Source organism: Ochotona princeps, chromosome X, assembly GCF_030435755.1.
Source record: "Ochotona princeps isolate mOchPri1 chromosome X, mOchPri1.hap1, whole genome shotgun sequence".
Classification (NCBI taxonomy): domain Eukaryota; kingdom Metazoa; phylum Chordata; class Mammalia; order Lagomorpha; family Ochotonidae; genus Ochotona; species Ochotona princeps.
The window spans coordinates 38,585,460-38,600,433 of NC_080865.1; the positions used below are offsets into that span (position 1 = coordinate 38,585,460).

Here is a 14,974-nt window from a genome sequence, read left to right on the forward strand (position 1 = left end):
GTCGGTACAGAGTCCCAAGGACTTGCTTGAGCCATCCTCTACTGCTTGCTAAGGCAGTAGGCAGCAAGCTGAATCAGAAGTGGAGCAGGTGGTACTTGAACTGGCACCCAAGAGAGTAAAGCTTGTTGAGCCACTGTACTGACCCTGAAAGGCAAAATTTTAAACCTAAGGAATGCACTTCTGTAATTGTTGTGATAGAATTGGTAAAGATGTTGTTTCAGAAGTTATGTTTGAAGAATCCTCTCATCAAAAGCTTTTTATTCTCACAGGGAAATCTTCATCAACTTCTATTTGACTGCAGTTGCCTTCCTATCCTCATTGTTGTTTGTACTACACTGCCTTGGAATATGGTTTGAAACTAAATCTGATTCTGTCCCTGTGTTCACTTCTGCTCTCCTGTTCCTCATCATTTCACTAGAGTTTTTCCAAATAATCACCTGATTCTATCCAAAGACCAACATTTGAAAGAGAAAGAAAAGCAAACAGAATCCCCACCTGCTGGCTAACACCAAAAAATGCTGGCAATGACCCCCAGCTGGGGCCAAAGCCCTGAACTCAATTCAGATCTTCCAGGTGGGTGGCAGAAACCCAGTCACTTGAGTCATCACCATTGCCTCCCAAGGGTCTGCATAATCAGAAAGCCTGAGTTAGCAGCAGAGCTCAGTATTCAATCCAAGAACTGTGACTTGGAATTCAGGGGTTTAATTCCCAAGCCAAATGCTTGCCAACATTTTCTACTTTACTTTTTTTAAACTTGTGGGAACAGAAGAATTTAACAGTCAAATGTCCATCATTCTGCTATTTAAGTGTATCCTGGTATTTCAGGTATGGACAATGGCAGGGAGTCCAGTATCATATTGTCAAGATATAGTAAACAGTTTCATTGGGAGTCCATCTTTGATTTGGAAGTAGAGATGCATACTGCATTGTATCCTCACATCTGTTTACGATAGTCTCCATTACACAGTATAATAGATGTATAATAATACATCCCCTTAAATGAAAACAAAATCAACAACAGGAAGAAAAAATAGATAATTTAAAACAACATGAAATTAAATAACGTTCTACTGAATGAACAATGTGTTGCTGAAGAAATGAAAAAGAAAATAAAAAACCTCATGAAGAAAACAATGCTACTGTATGACCTGTGTGTAACTGAGGAAATTAATCAGAAAAAAAATGGTTTTGAAAAAATGAAAATTAAAAACAAAAATATCAAAACCTATGAGATACACTGAAAATAGTATTGAGAGGGACATTTATAACATGAGGTGCTTACAAGCCATCAAATTATCTCAAATAAATGATCTGATGATATGTCTCAAGTATTTATTGAAAAAGAAAAAAATGAACAGGAAGCAAGAAATGATGAAATCATAGCAAGAATAAATAGAATTGAAACTAAAAACGTACAAATTGCAATAAGAAAGAGCCATTTTTTAAATATGAGCAAAGCAGACTTTTAGCCAGACTAGCAAAGAAAAGCAAGAGAGAAAAATCAAGTAAAAGTAGATATGAAAAAGAAAACATCGTAAGAAACTAGTAAGGTGGTCTCTTCTTGCTGAATGGATCATTATGTGGTGTCTTTAATCTCCTAATATTTTTCACATCAAGTCTATATTATCTGATAAGAATGGCTACACTAGCTTGTTTTTCTTTCAATAAGCCTGGAATATCTTTTTCCATCATTTCACTTTCATTTTCCTTATATCTTTGTTGGGGAGATGTGCCTCCTTTAGACAACATACAGATAGGTTTTGTTTTTTGATCTTGTCTGCTACTCTCCAAGACTTTATTGATGAATTTAAGCCATTTTTATTCAGGGTTAATATGAATGGGTGGTAGTTTGATCCTGTCGTTTTAGCAATGGGATGTTCATTATTTGATTTAATCTTCTTTTATTGTTTTATTGGGACATTCTCCCCCTCGTGTATTTTGTTTCCTCATTCCTTATCCAAATTTGAAAATACCTTTCTAAACTCAGCTTTTCTTTCTGTACCTTCTGGTACTCTCATAACCCTTGTATTTGGCCTTTTAATAGTGTCACTTAATTCTTGAATACTTTTCTTAGCTTGACTCAGTTCCTCTTCCAGCTTTTTGATTGTTTCCCCATTGTTGCAGGAAATGGCTTCCAATTCTGCGATCTTTTCTTTTTTTCTGCTTCATTCATTGTATTATTGAGACTTTCCACTGATTTTTAAAATTTGTTCCATTATGTGCTTCATTTATAATAATTCAGCTTGATCCTATACTGCTATTTCCTGTGTGACATTTTCCATAAATTCCTTCAACTCTTGAATATGCTTTTCATTGTTAAGAAGCTTTATAACAAGTTTTAAAAATTCTGTATCCCCCATTTCCTCGACATTTTCCTCTGTTAACTCTGGGGTTGAGAAAGGCGTTTGATCCTTTGTAGGGAAGGCATCATAATATTCATTGTGGCTTTGTCTCTTTTACTCTTGGTCATTGAACTTCTCGTTAGCAGATTCTTCCCCTTAGAGCAAGTTTTTAAGCTATGTCACTAACAGGTCTACAAATCAATTTTACTGATTGCCTTCATTACCTGGTTCTTTGTTTATTGTCACTTATGCCACTCCCTCCAGAGAGTTTCAGTTCCAAGGTCTTCTGCTAGGCTTCCACTACGGTCTCCACAGCCCCAGCTCCTGGCTCATCACTTTCCACTTTTTTTCCTGTCCTGTGGTCAACCCATTGCCTGAACAACATTTCTCCCACTCCTGGTTCAAGCAGTGCCTGGAATTAGGGAGATGCTAGCTGTTCTAAATCACCGAGCTGTCAGCACTGCTATTCTTGCTGGAACCTACTGGTCATTAGATCTGAAGGCCACCTGGATACATTTTGGATGGAACACATAGGATGCCAAGTTGGCACTATTTTCTGTTTGAGACAAATGCAGTGTGTTGAGCCAAAAGTGAGTTACATCCCAGCTCAGCACCTGTGTTGTTCGTTTCTGTTGCTGCTGCCCCACAGCCTTTTCACATTATACAAAATGGCACCTGATGTGGCATTGGAGGAAGTCTGAGCCTGCTGGTCTGGAGGCCACCTGGACCTATTTTGAGTGGAACCTGTAGGATGCCAAGTCAATACTGTTTTCCCTATGGGACCAGTGCAACGTGTTGAGCCAGGCTTGGGTTCTTTTCCTGCATAGTGCATGTGGAGCTCACTGTGGTTCTTTCAGTCCCTGCCCACAACCGCTACATACAGTCTTTTTCTCAGTACACAAAATGGTGTACAGCGTGACACTGGTGGGGTCTAGGCCTGCTGGTCATTAGAGCTGGAGACCACCTGGACCTATCTTGGTGGAACCTGTAGGATGCCAAGTCAGTACTGCTTTTCCTGTGGGACCAGTGCAATGAGTAGAGCTGGAAATGAACTCACTCTTGGCTTACTGCATTTGCTGCTCACTGTTGTTCCTCCAGTCACATAGTGTCATTACACAAAATGGTGCTCAATGTGGCACTGGTGGGGGTGAGTTGTGAAATCCACCCTGTCCTTGCATTTGCCTGCTTGGGCTCTGCCACTCTGCTTTTGTTTGTGGTCGAATCAAACAAACCAGCAGGACATGCAATTCTATGCCTGAGTTCACCTCCTGAGCTCCTGGTGAACTCCCCCTCTTACTTGGCCTCTGATGAAGCTCCAATTGCTGACCTCTGCTGGGGTATGTTGTCACTGCGACACTGCTCCACTGTCTCCATTGCTTCCCTGTGTCCATGGTTCTCCAGGTGTCCCTCTGCAGTCAGCCTCTCCTCTCCTGTTTCTTTGAATCACAGCTTCTCTGCTTCACTCTAATGAGTCTCCGTTTAAATGTGTCCTTATCCTATTCCGTCATTTTGTTTCTCTCCTATTTTTAATTTATTTTTAAGTTTTTTTAATGATACACTTCCATAGGCTTAGGAATTTCTTATCTGTTAAAGCCTTGCCTCTAGCACCCTTTTTATAGTAGCCTTAGACTGCCTTAGGAAAAGCTAATGTAATATTAGAATATGAGGTTTTCATTGATATTAATAGTAGCATTATGCATAAATTTGCTTTAATGTTGCATGAATATACTTTCAGTTAGTACTTGAGACTGTGTAATGTGTAAAGAAAAGAGGTTTATTATGCTCAATTTTTTTAAGGTTTATTAAGGAGGCTTTATTAACCGAGCGTGGTGATAATACACTATAAATAGCAAATCACAAGTCCATATGGCAATGCAACCAATCATAATCCAAGCAAACATAACCCCAAGAGGAACAAATGGTCATTACTCTTAAGTTCATCCGTTAAACTGAAGATCTATGTCCCGGATGCCCCAACAATATAAATTATCCTAAGAGACATACAACAAATAGCAGTTTGGACACACTTACAAAGCTGCAGACATTGACCTTTCCTTGGCTTCTCTGTCCACATTACACTACTGCTAGGTCTCACCTCTCCTGGAACTCCTGATAGTACACAAACCAGAGATAATATTGTTATATTCATTGTCCCATATAATCAGTACACAGGGACCATTATCAGGGGATTACTTGTGTCAGCCAAGAGTTGAGGTGCCAGAGTAATGGAGGCACCTGACCAGAGAGAGAGCGAGCCCCTGCTTCACAGGCCCTTTAAAGGGGCTTGTGAGGGGAGTGGTTACACAACAATGCAATACCATCCCCTCTCAGTTGATAGGTGAGTTACAGGAGGGCAGGAGCAAATACCTAGGTGGTGGGGGCAGTGATATTTTGCTCAATTTTAAAGGCAGTAATTTGAAGCAATATAGTAACAGTTCTGGCAATGACCTCCTTTGATGTATCACATCATGGTGTATGGTGTCTAGGTAGGACCATATATGAAAGTGGAGGATCACATAATGATCTACCTCATTCCCTTAAGGGTCATGCCCCTTTCCACCCCCACCCCAGGGCCTAACAGCCTCTCACTAGGCCCTGTCTCTTTAAGGCCACACTGCATCTTGATATCACCACATCAGGGATCAGGCTTTCAACAGATAAACCCTTGGATAACAAATACATTCAAACCATAGAAAAAGCCTTTGGATCACTTTTATAAACAGGTCTCTTGCTTTAAATAATCATCTTTCACAGTGTCTGTTATTTTATTAAAGGGCAGCTTTAGCATATTGTACACATAAAGCTGACCTTTTGGAAGAGATCTCCAATAGATCTTTCACAGAGGGAGATAAGTTCTGGGTGAAAATAAACTTTATACATTTGACTGTGTGTGCAGAATGTATTAAAATGGAGAACAATACTTGCGTTGAAGCAAATAAGTGGAATATATCCTAGTGACATCTCTAGGCTCACTGAGTTTGGCAATTGTTCCCTTCAATAGGAAGAAAGGACAAAAAGGATGAGCGATTGAAAGAGGGAGAGAGAGAGAGAGAGAGAGAAATGAAATTGCTATCATACTTCCATCCCAAAGCCTCTGTTCTGTTCTTCTAAGGCCACTTTTGAACAGGGTTGCCTGATGACAAAATTGGGATTGCATTTAATTCTCTGATTTTGAGGCAGAAATGCTGAAAAAAAAAATACATGGGGTAGGGTGCAGAAATAGAGTATTGATTAAAGGTGTTATTTTGCCGAGGAGGCACACCTTTGGTTTTCTACCTGCCCCATGCTTTTGCCCTTCCACAGGACTGGAGTGAAATGGACCATCTCCTTGATTCAAAGTCGTATAAGATCAGAAACATCTTACCCAACTTCCCCCAGAAAAGGATTCTTCAACCTTCCTCTGCCTTCATGACTTAATAATCTTAACTTTAGTTATTTCTGATGATTCCAGTAATTCTTAGCCCACCTTGGTCTAAACCATTTGCTTCTCCTTTCCTGCCTTAGAGTCCAAATCACCAAGGTAACTGCGGTGCACAGTGGTTAAGAACATAGTCTGTAGAGTTGAGCAGCCTAGGGGCTTGATTATTTTCTTTGAGACTTGGGACAAATGCCATACCTACTCTGAACCTCTGTCTCCTCACATGTGAAATGGTGGTAATACGAGATCATTTGGACCTGATAGGCTCCAAACACAAAAAAGGAAATAGAAAGGTTAATAATGTGATATGATCAGTTTATGCTGTGTATATCTGTTGAAATTTGCACAGTGTTCCATAAAAATGTAAGGTATTCCATGCTAATCCCATTTTTTCTCACTTAAAAGAGTTTTGGAAAGTTGTTTTCAAATTAGAAGATTGTTTTAATAAAATGATTGAAATTCATCCATAGTTTTTTTAGTAATATGTACTATGAAGACCGTTTTTGTTGCATCAAAATAGATTTATCACTTAATTTATCTTCCATGAACTTTTAAAATCTTCTTGTTACCTGTAGGTGTTGGAAAGTCTTACCACAATAATTGCTGTGTAATAAGTAGTAGAGCAATATTCTGCCATCTCCACCACAGCCTTAATGCAGTAGAAATCTTTGTATATCCAAGGAAGTTTTTTGTGCAATTTTTTTTTTGATGATTGTTTGTACTTCCTTTGGTGGAGATTAGTACCAACGACCATGGGTTTGAGCTCATAGCCTACTCTAGCATCTAGCTTTAGTATTCATACTCATAGATGTTAAATGCGTTATTTTGATAGTAATCTACTTGTGAGACTCAAGTTGTATAGCTCAATCTTTATTTGTTTTTCTTGGTTCAGATGTGATACCTAGGTGTTTTCTAGGATGAAGGAATTCTGCTTGCCATCACATCTCCCTCTTTAGAGAGACTTCCCAGCCAAGAAGGCCATCAGATGTGATTTAATTGTTCCTGCCCACCTGCTGCCCCTTCTTTTAGTTAGGTCACCAGAAATCAGAGAGATATAGCTTTATGGATAGGGTTAACAAATCACCCTAAAGCCAGTCTAGCACTCTTTTTCCAATAGCCTTGGGTTGAAGACTCTCTGAGTTTTACTTTGTCCATTTTCTACTTGGCTAGAATCTCCTTGAAGAATGAGGCTAACCCTTTTCTGTGTCTGCCTCCACAGCTGTGGGTGAACCAAGAGGATGGGGTGGAGGAAGGACCCAGTGACGTGCAGAATGGGCACCTGGACCCTAACTCAGACTGCCTGTGTCTTGGCCGGCCACTACAGAACCGTGACCAGATGCGGGCCAATGTCATCAATGAAATCATGAGCACTGAGCGTCACTACATCAAGCACCTCAAGGACATTTGTGAGGTAATCATAGTAGTGTATTTGGGTGCATGCAGGGTACAGTAGAAGGCGCTTCCATGAAGAAAGGACCTCTCTCGTGGGCTGTGCCTGTGACAGTCCCAAGGAAAGGAAACAAGAAAAGATAACTGGTCAATGGAGTGAACAGAATCCTTCTAATTATTTTTGTTTTCTCAATTTTTGTTTCTCACCTTTTCTTTCTAATTGTATTCTTTCCTCCCTTTGCCTCCCTGTCTTGTTCTTGCTCTCCTCACGTTCCCCCCACACCTAATATCCTCCTTGGATTCTGTTCCAGTTGCTACCATTCCTAAACTTACTCATTAAGACAAAATATATCACTCTTCAAAAATAATAATTCATGAACTTGAACATGCATCAGAATCTCTGGTGGAGCTCGTTAAGCATAGAATCCAGCCTCTTCACCCAGGCAGTCAAGTTGTGAATTGTGAATCTGAGGTAAAGCATAAGCATCTCTAAACTTATTGATCATCCCTGGTGATACTGTTGTTGTGGTTACTGTCTCACATGGAGAACATTAGCTGTAGGTTTTAGCAAAGTGGAGCATGTAGCTAGCCTTCTATGTGAGATGAGGATTGAATGGATCAGCCTTGATTCTTTCAGTATTTCAATGAAGTATGTCATTTTGCTGTGCCATGCTCCTGCCTGAAGAATTTGTGTCTCTATATTCCCTAACATCATTCTATCTTCTCTCTATCCTCATACTCTCTTGAGCTCTGTAGATTCGAGTTGTCATTTTCAAAGGTCATTTTACTGAACAGTAAAAGAAAACCAGTAAGAAGTGAGGAATATTTTAAGAGTCACACAAGTATAATTTTGTTTGACCCAGACAAAATTATTCTTTGAATATATTTTAGAAAAAATATAAAAAATATATATATATATATTTTTTTTTTCCCTTTTTTTCAATAGAGTAGGAGGTTACGTCTTGCTTTCTGTCTCCTAACCTGGGGACCAATTTAGGGTCATTGGTACAGCTGTAATATTTTTCAAATGTCTTGTTTTTCAAGAACAGCACATTGAGTAGAACGTTGCACAGTATTGAAGATGTTTTGTATTCACCCTCTAATAAAAGCCACTAAAAAGCCATTTGTAGCTGTTGAACATTTGAGATACTGCTAGTATGGCTAAGAAATTTACTTTTTTCAGATTTATTTATTTTTATTGGAAAGGCAGATCACATTTACAGAGAGCAAGAGAGACAGAGAAAAAGATCTTCCATCCACTGGTTCACTCCCCACGTGGCCACAACAGCCAGAGCTGAGGTGATATGCAGCCAGGAGCCAGGAATCTCTTTCAGGTCTCCCACATGGGTGCAGAATCCCAAGGCTTTGGGACTTCCTGAACTGATTTCCTAGGCCAAAAGCAAGGAGCTAAATGGGAAGTGAGCAGCCGGGACACGAACTAGCTCCTGCATGGGATCCCAGTGCTTGCAAGGTGAAAATTTAGCTATTGAGCAATTGTGCTATGCCCGAGAAATTTCCTTTAATTTTTCTTTAAATTTTTTAAATTTATTTATTATTTTTAATTCATTAATTACATTGTATTATGTGACACAGTTTCATAGGTACTGGATTCTCCCCACCCCTCCCCAAACCCTCCCACCATGGTGGATTCCTCCACCTTGTTGCATAACCACAGTTCAAGTTCAGTTGAGATTCCCCCATTGCAAGCATATACCAAACATAGAGTCCAGCATCTTATTGTCCAGTCAAGTTCAACGGCTTCTTAGGTATACCCTCTCTGGTCTGAAGACAGAGCCAGCAGAGTATCATCCCGATCAATTAAAAGCTCCAACATACCATCAGCAAAAATTTACATCATTATGGAATTAATTGACATAGTAATGAGTAACCAATATGTTAAAAGTAAATGCGAGTTCTTAGCCACATTCTGTGACCACCTCATTGATATTTCAATTTTAGTTTATACACAACATATAACATACATAACATAACATGTTATACATAAGATCATATCATCTTAAATTAAGGCAAACATGTGGTATTTAACCTTTTGGGATTGGCTCATTTCCCTTAGCATTATGGTTTCCAGTTTGGCCCATTTGGCCACAAAGAACTGCAATTAATTACATGTGGTGAATTAAAGGCACATTGTATAGTATAGATCTCAAAAGACCGAAGCCAATGACCATAGCCCTAACTTTCTTCACCTAAAAAATTTTTGTCATTTTTTCTGGAGAGGCTAAAGTTTATCTTTTCTTCTTCACAAGGCAGTTATTTGGAAGGAAAGAATATGAGTACTGAGGACACTGAGTGCTGACTTTCACATGTTAATTCAGTAACTAACCTGCAATATTGAAGGTACTGCTTAACTCTCTGGCCTTCAGTTTTCTCACATATCCAATAGGCTTCATTATCTAACCTCTTGTGAGGAAATGTAATATTGTAGCAACAGATTAATATTCAAAAGAGTTTTCCCTCCCTTTCTCTACTTCTCTGTATCTATTTTCTCTCTTCCTCCAACTTTTCCACAAATGTGTGATAACTAAAAATCAAAATTCTTCCGTAGATTATGCTATTGCATATCATGCAACCGGCATGTCATTTACGTAGTAAATACTCAGTTCCATTCTGTACCATGCCAGATCCTAGTCATACATTTTATGCTGAAAATGTTTTACTCTAGACCAATGACATATGTGTCACTTGTTTCTTGTCAGGAATAGGACATTTTTGGTTCTACCATAGACTTACTGAGTCAGATACTTCATCTTAACAAGATCCCCAATTGAAGTGCAACATGTATTCAGTTTGATAAGCATTAGTCCATAGGCCTGTAATAAAAATAAATACAAAGAGGTCTCCATTTGCTAGCCAAGGGATGACATCCAAAACCAAGTCAGGTCATAATTTTTCCTGTGCTAAAAATCTTGTTGTGGCTCACTGTCTCCTCAAGTAAAAGTCAGAATTCTATTACATACAAGTCCCTATGTTGTCAATTCCTCCTCACAACTGTGGTTATCTCCTGTTTCTTCCGCCGTAGTGTCAACTATACCAACCACACTGACCCCTGTAATTACTTCAGAATGTCTGACATGCGCTTCCCTCAGAACTTCTGCTTTTGAGGTTTATTTATTTGTTTGAATGTCAGTTATAGAGAGAAAGATAAACATACACAGAAGGATGGGGAGAAAGAGAAGGTTTCTGCCAATCGGGCCTGGCCAAAGCCAGGAGCCCAGAGCTTCTTCCTGGTCTGCTACATGTATACAGGGTTACTAGCACTATCTTCCACTGCTTTACCAGGCCGTTAGCATGGAGCTGGATCAGAAACAGAGCATTCAGGACTCAAACCAGTACCTGTGTGGGATGCTGATGTCACAGGTGGTGACCTAATCCTGTCACAATGCGATACCTTCCCCACCCCTCAACTTTTGCACTGGTTGTTTTCTCTGTCTGGAACATTCCCTTTCTAGATGTCAACACAGCCCCCTTTCTCACATCCTTTAATTCTTTACTCAAGTATTTTCTCCTTAAGCCTTCCCTCACCATTTTATTTAAAACTGCAACCTTGCAGTACCTTTCCCCCTTTACTGCCTCATGATTCTCCATTACACCTCTCAGTGCCTGACATATTTTACTTTGATATTTTGTTTTTGTTTAACCTCCCTGATAAAATATGAATTCCTTAAGGAGTAGGAGTTATCATCTGTTAATTTTACTAATATATTGTTCCCAGAACAGTATCTGACACACAATAGATGCTCAATAAATATTTATTAAATTAAAATGGAATATAATTGCTCATTGAGGTACTACTTTGCTTAGTAAAATACATTCATATTCTGTTCTACTTGATTTTCAATGAGAGCAAAGATTGTTATCTCTATTTTTTAGATAAGCAGATTGATTCTCTAAGAAGCAAAAATATTTTCTAAGAGTTCCTTGGCCAAGTGAGAGTCTTTTTGTCTTATATGATATTCCCAACATCCAAAAATCTTTGTCTTTTACCATAGGAAATAGGCCCAGAAAAGCAGTAGAAGTATTCCTGTTTCTAGAAGGTAAAACTTCTGCTTTGTATACACTTTGAGAGCTTGCTCAGTCCAGCCAACCAAATCAGCTTTTGTTGAACATCTATTGGGAACTCTCATTTTGTCCTGTTCTACAACCACAAATGTCGGAGGGGATTAGAAAAATTGTGTCAAGCTGGGCCAAATACAGTATTTTAGCCTAGGATGTATCACTAGAAACTAACAGTTGTTGTAAATTAATTGGTTATCAGATAAACTATCAGAGTCAAAATTCGGAGTCCCAGATTCAGGTCCTACCTTGGTCATTGACTGACCTTGGTCAGGTGAACCTTCTCTTCCTTAGTTGCATCTCTATAATAAGCATACTGGAGCAATTGCTTTTTAAGTGCTGTCTTCCTCTTTGGCCCTGTAAAATGTAGATATGTCCTCAGTACAGAAAGCTATGATAGTGAGCCAGGTTACCTCTTCATCTTCTGCCTCTTCTTCCTCATGGAGGCACATCTTACTGAAGTGTGAACGTGTTAAAATGACTTAATCTATTTTTTTTTTCTGTAGGTTAAGGGAGAAATCTAAACACTTCCCACTCTTGTACTTGTTGAAGGGGACACTGTATTCAATATAGAAAAAGACTTCACAGAATCTATTAGGGAACATTTCTTTTTTAACTCATGAGAGCAGACAGTCCTTTGCAATCACATAAATCACAGCATCCTCATTTTACTCATGAGGAAGTGGAAAAGAAAGTGATTATTACTCAAAGTGATTCAGTGAGGTTAGTAAGAGAGAAGGTCTGTTTCAAATGAGTTCTCTGAAGACCACATTCTTCTTTCTAAACACAGTCATATAAAATTACCCTTGGTTTAGTTTTGAATCATTTTGACTGATTATTGACATGCCTGCATTCAAGGAAACTGAGACACAGGGAAACCAGGGCTAACTATTCCTTATAACGATGTCTTGTCAGACTTCCTTGAGGCAAACAAACTTAGTTATCCCATACCTATAAAATAAATTCTGTTCTCAAATGCTTTCTATAAAGCTGGCTTAATTTCCCTCAGTCATTCGTACTGGGATCTGGTATAAACATATATATGTATATACATATACATACATCAAGAAGTGGTTTGCTAAATCCTACCAGCTTTAGCTTTCTGTAGTTTTAGGGTATTTCTATTTGATATATTTAAGCCTGAATGTCGAAATTACTAACCATTTTCCTGAGAATGATCTATCCCAGTACTTCCCAATTATCTTACATATTGACATATAAAGAAAATGAACACATTGTAGTAATTAGTAATATTTTCATAATACACTGTGATAAAAGTTGTTAGCGTATAAGTGAATTGTGACCAGCCCAAGGGCTTTTGCTTGATCTAGCCCTACCTGTCCATAATGCCGAGATAATTCAGGCGCTCTTCCTGTGCTTTGCTAATTCTCTGCTAGGTTATCATTCTTTTATGATTTATAAGACTTACGTATGTATTTCAGAAAATAATTCTTTGTAAGTTTTTCATGTTATGAATATCTTCTTCCTGTCATCTCTCTTGTCTTCTTCCTTTTATCCTTTTTTCAAAAAGAGGAGAAAGATAAAGAAGGAAAGAAAATCACCAGTTTGAACATTCTGATTCTTAATCTACTTCTGTCATCATTAGACTGAGAAAAGCTAATCATTTTGCATTTATTCAACAAATATTTACTGAGCAGAAACTGTGCATCTGATACCAATATAAATTCTGAAGGTACAGTGGTAAAGAAAATAACTGTCATCCTGTAATTTTCTCAAAATTTTCTGCAAAGTGTTTCTTTCAGGCATACACACACAAACACATATGCACACACATGTGCATTTATATGCCCAATATTGTGGCACAGTGAGTTAAATTGCCACTTGGGCCATTCTCATCCTATAGCAGAGTGCCTGAGATTGTGTCCCACCTCTGCTTCTTACTAAAATTCTTGCTAACGCATTTTAGAAGGACTATATTCTAGCTCAAGTACTTAAATATATTCCAGAATTCTATCTGGTCCAACTCTTGTAGTTGTGGGCATTTGTAGTCAGTCAGTGAATAGAAGAATCATACTTTCTGCCTTTAAAATCACTTAAATGAATAAATAGACATCTAAATAAACAGTTATCTAGTGTACACAATTACTTCTTATAATTCATTCTAAGTTGAGGGGAGTTTGAAACATGCCTAACAGAAAGAGCTACCAATGTCTTTTGTTCCTTTTTTACACTGTGACAGGCCTTCAGTGATCTCCTCCTGAGTCTTCGATGACAGACAGACTTGATTCCTTCTACTTTTCTTCAGAGTGTTGCTTTTCATGCCTTCTCCATACCCTGCTCACTTTCATTTTTTTAAGATTTATTTTTTATTAGAGAAGATCTTCCACCCGTTGATTCACTCCCAAAGCAGTTGCAATGGCTGGAGCTGCGCCGATCCAAACTCATGAGCCAGGAGTCTCCTCCAGGTCTCCAACATGGGTGTAGGGTCTCAAGGCTTTGGGCTGTCCTTGACTGCCTTCCCAGGCAGGGAGCTGGAAAGGAAATAGGGCTATCGGGATTAGAACCAGCACCCATATAGGATCCCGGTGCATGCAAGGTGCGGACTTTAGCCGCTAGGTTACATGCTGGGCCTACTCACTTCCATTTTACTCTTGAAAAGAGGAAGAGCTCAGAATTGAATGCTGCTCTCCTGTAGTCATGTAATTATTTTCTATTTCCCCTCTCAATCTGTTTTTAAGTTAAAATGGCATTGGAATTTTTGGCAGTCACATTTAGCTGCCAACACATCTTAAGCTCATACACCCTAAAAGTGAGTAAATCAGAAGAGACAGGCTTGATTGACCCCCGATACCCAACCTCTGTTCATCATCACTGTGGAAAATTTAATGGTAATTAGCCCAGCCAAAAGAAGAGAATAAACAAGACTCCAGGGAACTAGTCATCCATTCTGGCTTTTCTTCTGCCAGAGACTTAGGTAGTTAATGACACAAACACTGAGAGTGACATTTGGAGGTTTTCTGACTACTTTATTCTTAGGTCACTTCCACCGCTTATGTCATGAGGGCAGTTACTAAACGTGTGTGTGTGTGTGTGTGTGTGTGTAATTCTTTCAGGAAGATATGTGTCCTAAATACTAGATATTGAGACTAACTTGAAAAGACCTCATGTTTTCACCTCCCAACCTGCCCCCAAATACACGAACCTCCTTGATGGCATCTTTCCTGAAAATGTATTTACTTTTCTTTATAGTCTTTGCTGAAGACCCACTTCCTCCACCCCCATATTTAATCATGAAGATGAAAATAAGCAGTAGAGGCAAGATCAATCAAAATTCACTAAATATAACAAAATTGTGCTTTTGCAAAGCACTTTCAAATCTGTTCATAAATATATATGTATATATATATCAGTGATATGAGATATCAATGAGTGATATCTCAGTGACATGTGTGTGTGTTTATATATCTATATCTATATCTATATATAGATATAGATATACTACCTTATAGTCTGCTCTTTAACTTTCTGTCATGAGTACTCTTCAATAATAATAATATAGTTTTCCTGATCATGTTAATGTTTATATAATATTCTATCAGATTGGATGTGTCAGAATGTATTTATAACCTATCCTTAGCTTTAAAATCATAGGTGAGAGCTGCCATTCAGCCCAGCAGTTGTGGTGCTGGTTAGAATTCTTACATTCCATATTTGAGTGCCTGGGTTAAGAACCCAGCCCTGCTCCTGGGTCTAGCTTTCTATGGATGCCAGCCTTGGGAAGCAGTTGGGT

The 14,974-nt window shown here is 38.7% G+C and overlaps 1 protein-coding gene across 10 annotated transcripts in view; it reads left to right on the forward strand.

Moving 5' to 3' along the window:
- The window catches only part of ARHGEF9 (Cdc42 guanine nucleotide exchange factor 9), a 312,355-nt gene that overhangs the window by 224,528 nt on the left and 72,853 nt on the right, over positions 1 to 14,974 (forward strand). For all 10 annotated transcript variants that reach the window (XM_058658589.1, XM_058658588.1, XM_058658590.1 and 7 more), the window contains one exon: positions 6,980 to 7,171. In XM_058658589.1, the coding sequence (XP_058514572.1) occupies positions 6,980 to 7,171 (192 nt within the window). The remainder of the gene's footprint in view (positions 1 to 6,979; positions 7,172 to 14,974) is intronic.